This window comes from Loa loa (assembly GCF_000183805.2).
Source record: "Loa loa unplaced genomic scaffold supercont3.161, whole genome shotgun sequence".
Classification (NCBI taxonomy): Eukaryota; Metazoa; Nematoda; class Chromadorea; order Rhabditida; family Onchocercidae; genus Loa; species Loa loa.
The window spans coordinates 69,422-74,174 of record NW_018108341.1 but is presented as its reverse complement, the minus strand read 5'-3'; the positions used below and the strand labels follow the sequence as shown (position 1 = coordinate 74,174).

The 4,753-nt window shown below is 31.0% G+C and overlaps 1 protein-coding gene across 1 annotated transcript in view; it reads left to right on the top strand.

Moving 5' to 3' along the window:
• Positions 1-2,223: 2,223 nt before the first annotated feature.
• LOAG_17957 (hypothetical protein) overlaps positions 2,224-4,753 on the top strand; it is a gene marked incomplete at its 5' end in the record, with an annotated part of 14,949 nt that continues 12,419 nt past the window's right edge. The window contains 6 exons of the mRNA XM_020450625.1: positions 2,224-2,361; positions 2,837-2,956; positions 3,133-3,345; positions 3,596-3,680; positions 3,841-4,040; positions 4,261-4,449. Of these exons, the coding sequence (XP_020305670.1) occupies positions 2,224-2,361; positions 2,837-2,956; positions 3,133-3,345; positions 3,596-3,680; positions 3,841-4,040; positions 4,261-4,449 (945 nt within the window). The remainder of the gene's footprint in view (positions 2,362-2,836; positions 2,957-3,132; positions 3,346-3,595; positions 3,681-3,840; positions 4,041-4,260; positions 4,450-4,753) is intronic.

Sequence of the window (4,753 nt, the reverse complement as noted above, 5' to 3'; positions counted from 1 at the left end):
ACCACATACCTATCATGACATTAATTTGTATTTTTCTGTATCTAATTTTTTACTTTTATTTTTATTTTTTTTTTACGATCCCGAAAAGGAACCTTCTCTGATCCGTAAATTTTCTTAATTCCAGAATGACATTTTGCTATTATAGTTGAATTCAATTAATTCATAATATCAGTGAACATTAAAAATTATCCGTAATATCAACAATTATACGCAATAAATTACTTGGGAAGGATTGCCAGATTGTTTTCTGGATATGAAACCGGTTTAAAGAAGAATGGAAAAAGTTTAGGAAATCATACAGTATGTCCGAAATGTAATACCACTTTAAAAATTAATAAATTTCACTCATTAATATTTTTTAGATCATATCTTATCACATCTCTTATCTATCCTTTTGATTCATCCCATCGATTTATTTAATTTTGTTTTTTTATCATTCAATCAAAATAATCAAATATAATCGGTTGAGTTAATTTTGCATTCAGCAATATAATGTTTCAAATTTCAAATGCTTTTAAATGTTTTGGATTCTGTACGGCTTAATCCAACAAATTTGGCTTCAAATTATAAATAAATGTTAATGGGGTAAGGAAAAAAAAAGATTTAAAAAATATTTCCAATGAAACTTTAAAAGATTTAAAAATAAAAATAGAAAAGCATTTAAAAATTGTGAAAAAAAAGGAAATGCAAAACAAAAATAAAGCGAAAATTTGCATATTGAAATTTAAAAATTTTCATACCTTTTGTTTGAGCCAAGAAAGAAAGAAAGAAAAAAAGAAGGAAAAGTAATAAATTTCCATTCATAAATGTTTATTTTTTTAATATAATCATCCGAAATTTCAAACATTCATTTCATCATTTCTTCTCTTTTCCTAGAAAATATTTATTCGACCATATTTGCTATGATAGCGAAAATTTTAGACTATTTCATTTTTTAGATTAATTTTTCACTAATAATAATTTCAGCAAAAATAGATTTGTGCTTGAATTTTAAGTCTCAGTTTTAAATTTGGATTTGAATTTGAGTTTGAGTTTAAGTAAGATTGAATTTACAGCTAAGTTTTGCATATGCTAAATTTATAAATTAATTCATTTATCATAACACAGTGCATATCAATCATTTCTTATAATTTCCTCGTTTTTTTTTCCACATGAATTTATTCCAGAATTTTCTTTTTTTTTTTTGCATATTAAAAAAAAAGATTTTTGAAATAGTTGATTTTTTTCTTCATTTTCATTTGGTCAAATAAGCTATTTTACAGAGTAAACCTTAATTTGCTGAATTATTTAACTGTAGAATAGAAATTTTAAAGAATCTAAAACAAATAAGAATAAGGAAAAAAGCTTGATATAATCAATTATGCCTTATAGATAGCTATTAAAATGTTAACAATACAAAAACTTCGATTTTTAAATTAAATCAAACAAACATTATTCTTTTTCAGTGGACAATTTTGCAGAGAAAAAAAGGAGTCAAGAGATTTAAATTATTAATAATTCAGCAAATAATTGATTTAAATAAGTATTAGAAAGTTTTGCAGCCTTTTTTGCTTATTTCTTACCTTTGGAATATTCTTTTTTTTTGTCAATGTAATATGACAGATCAAGAACAAACGTAAAAAAATGCAATAATTTTATAGGAAATCATTGAGTTATGAATTTGAAAGTAATGTAAAATCAAATATTTCCTTTTTTCTTATTCAATCTTACTTTACATAAATGTCAAATATTATCGTTATATCTTGAGAATTAACTTTTTCATACCACGATAATGAAGTCAAGTTCGAATTTTAATCTGATATTTGAACGACAAATATATATCATGTTTGTTTGAAGTTTACTGTTGGAATTCGCAAATTGAGCCCAAACCTGCCTCTGCATGTTCTGGTGTAGATTGTATGTTTACCATTTAATTATTGATGGTTTAATGTTTTTTCCGGTTCCGTTTCCGTATTTACTTTTCCAGAAATTTTATCGATGTTTGAAATTTTTTACAGTACAATGCTGTTTTGCTTATAATCACCCACATTTTGATTCTCTTTGTGCAAGTTTCTGAATACAGTAGCAATATATGCGCCTTCTATTTTGTACACGATTTCTGATTCTCTTTCCATTTAAGAATCATTGGTCCTATCGAATTACTTAATTTGTATAAATTTTAGCATAACATGGCATCGTATACAAATTATCCGTTCCGGTAAATTTGGCAGAATTTTCTAAACAATGTTCCCCACCGGTAATCCATCTTTCACGACACCCAACGCTCAGCAAAATGCCAATAATGGTATGAACTTGGCAGCACTTTATTTACATCCATCGCTGGGCATAACAAATCAGGCATATACCCAATTTTATCAGCAGGTAATTCAAACGAATTTAGTTCTATTTCAAGTGCTGTTATTCACGCAGACTGTTTGGTTTATGTGACCGAATATGACATGGAACTGATTATTTCTATCAGTATTGGAAAGGAGGGTATTTACAGAAGTTTACGGATTCGTATTGGTTTGCTGGAAGTATCATTGTTTTGGAGATTTGAAGAATTCATGCTTCTCCGGGTGAGGTTTGATGAGCGCATGTTTGTGATGGAAAATTGTTGAGTGTACACTCGTTCCAAATAGTCCCACATTGTTTTGGAAACTTGAGTGATATCCGGTATTCTCTTTAAGTAGGTAAAATCCGCCGTCCTTTTGGGGTGGAAAAAGTCAGCAAATGTTCTGGCACTTTGATATACCTATCCAAGTTGCTCTCGGTTTTAATTTCAGGTTCGGCTCTTTTGTCCATAAATTTGATGTTTTAGTTATCCGGAATTCGATATTTAAAATTTCACTTTCAGGCTCAAGGCCAAGCGCAGTTGACCCAACAGCAGCAACAGCAGCAGTTACAATGTCAGTTCGAGCAACTGGTCGTGGCCCAAGCTGCACAGAATGCCCATGTTCATTTGCAGGCAATTCAGGTTCGTTTCAAGTGATACGATTTGCTCGATTAATCAGAAATCGCAGTCCCGACGATATTGTGCTTAATAGCTTCTCAGTGAGCCATGTGTCACAATAACATCTCACTGATTGTCAAAAATGAAGCACTTGGGATTTTTATGACTATTTTATAACGAATTTGTTCATTTGTTTTTAGCAGCAGCAACAACAGCATGCATTTCAAAATCAGCAAGCCCAAGCACAGAATCAACAGAAAATGCAACTGGCACAACACCAAGCACAACTGCAACAAACTCAAGCGCAAGCTGTTCAAATACAACGCCTGAATGCATTAAGGCAGAGCAATCAGCATATGTCTCAGTCCCATTCGATCCGGGGATCTACACCCGGTGTTGTGAAGTCTCGTCAGGTATTGTTATAGCCCTTGTTATCATTCTGCCTTTGCTAAATGTTCCTTTCGAAAAATCTTTTACAAAAAAAAAGAATTCATGAGACTAGTGAATTCATATTTAGCCATTCTATTTCTCTCAAAATCGCAGTAGAAAGCAGGAATACTACCTCAGTTTTCTATGTAGAACAGAATTTTTATCATTCAAAAATATGTTTTCCACCTGAAAAAAGTTCAACAAATTCATTGGTAAAAATTCTTCCATTTATAGGAGCTCCAGGCTGAAGCGGATGCGCGCCGGCGACGTTCATTAATCGCTGATTTTATGGTTGCTCCTAATTCGGCTACGTTTTTAGGTAATATTAAGCAGTGGTTGGTTTGTGGTCATTAAACAACACAAGAATACATATGGATTACTAATTTTTCAGACATCTCCTGGGAGATTAACATTTTGAAAATGTACTTGTCTTTCTTTTCAAGGAATACATTTTTAAATACATGATGCATGGATTTAAGATGAAAGGAGACGTTCGGATTCTATCGGTGGTGGTGTATTCGGTGAAATGAGGAAATCAGAAGCAATGGGTAGTGAATTCAACGTGATCGCTGATGAAACAACTGAACGCAAGAAGAATTCAATCACCGACCACTTAGAAGCAGTTGAGAAAGAAAAAAAACTTGTCGATAGCCAAATTACTATTATACAACGGAAAAAAGTACTTATAAGAGTTTTTAGGATTATTATGCAGTTTTTATTAAAGAATTTGAATCCGCTGTGAACTATAAAATGACTTATAATCTACTATAACAATTTTCCCATTCAGTCGCACATCTGAATAATGGTATTAATAAATAATAATAATGAAGCTAAGCTTCATTATTATTATTTATTATTATGTGATACGTTGAAAGAAGAGTATGTCCCGTTTATCGTAGGAACAGTACGAGAATGAATTGGCTAAGATATCAAGTGATAGCACCGATAATGATAAAGAAAATGATGACACTGCTGAAGACATTGATTCTATGAGCTTGGTTGAGAGAATTTATGCCGAAAATCGAAAGAAAGCACTTCGCTGTGAAGCTCAAATGCCCCCTCTTTTGGCACCTTCAGCTGCAACAATTGTGAGTTTAATGTTAATTGCTATATAGAAAAATTCGTTTTTATGCTCGTATAACATTAGTCTTAGTAAGGGTATGACCAGTAGAAGATTTGAAGAGATATTTTCTGTAATAGCCAAGTACCTGGTGTGGCATCTGCGAAACTAATAATTTTTCAACACATTCATCTGGAAATTTTTCTATGTAAATTTTTTAGTGAGAAAAAGGCTTCTTTAAATCTGCTTACAACGTATGCAGATTAAGCAAAATGCTTATATATATATATATATATATATATATATGTATATATATGTATACATATACATAT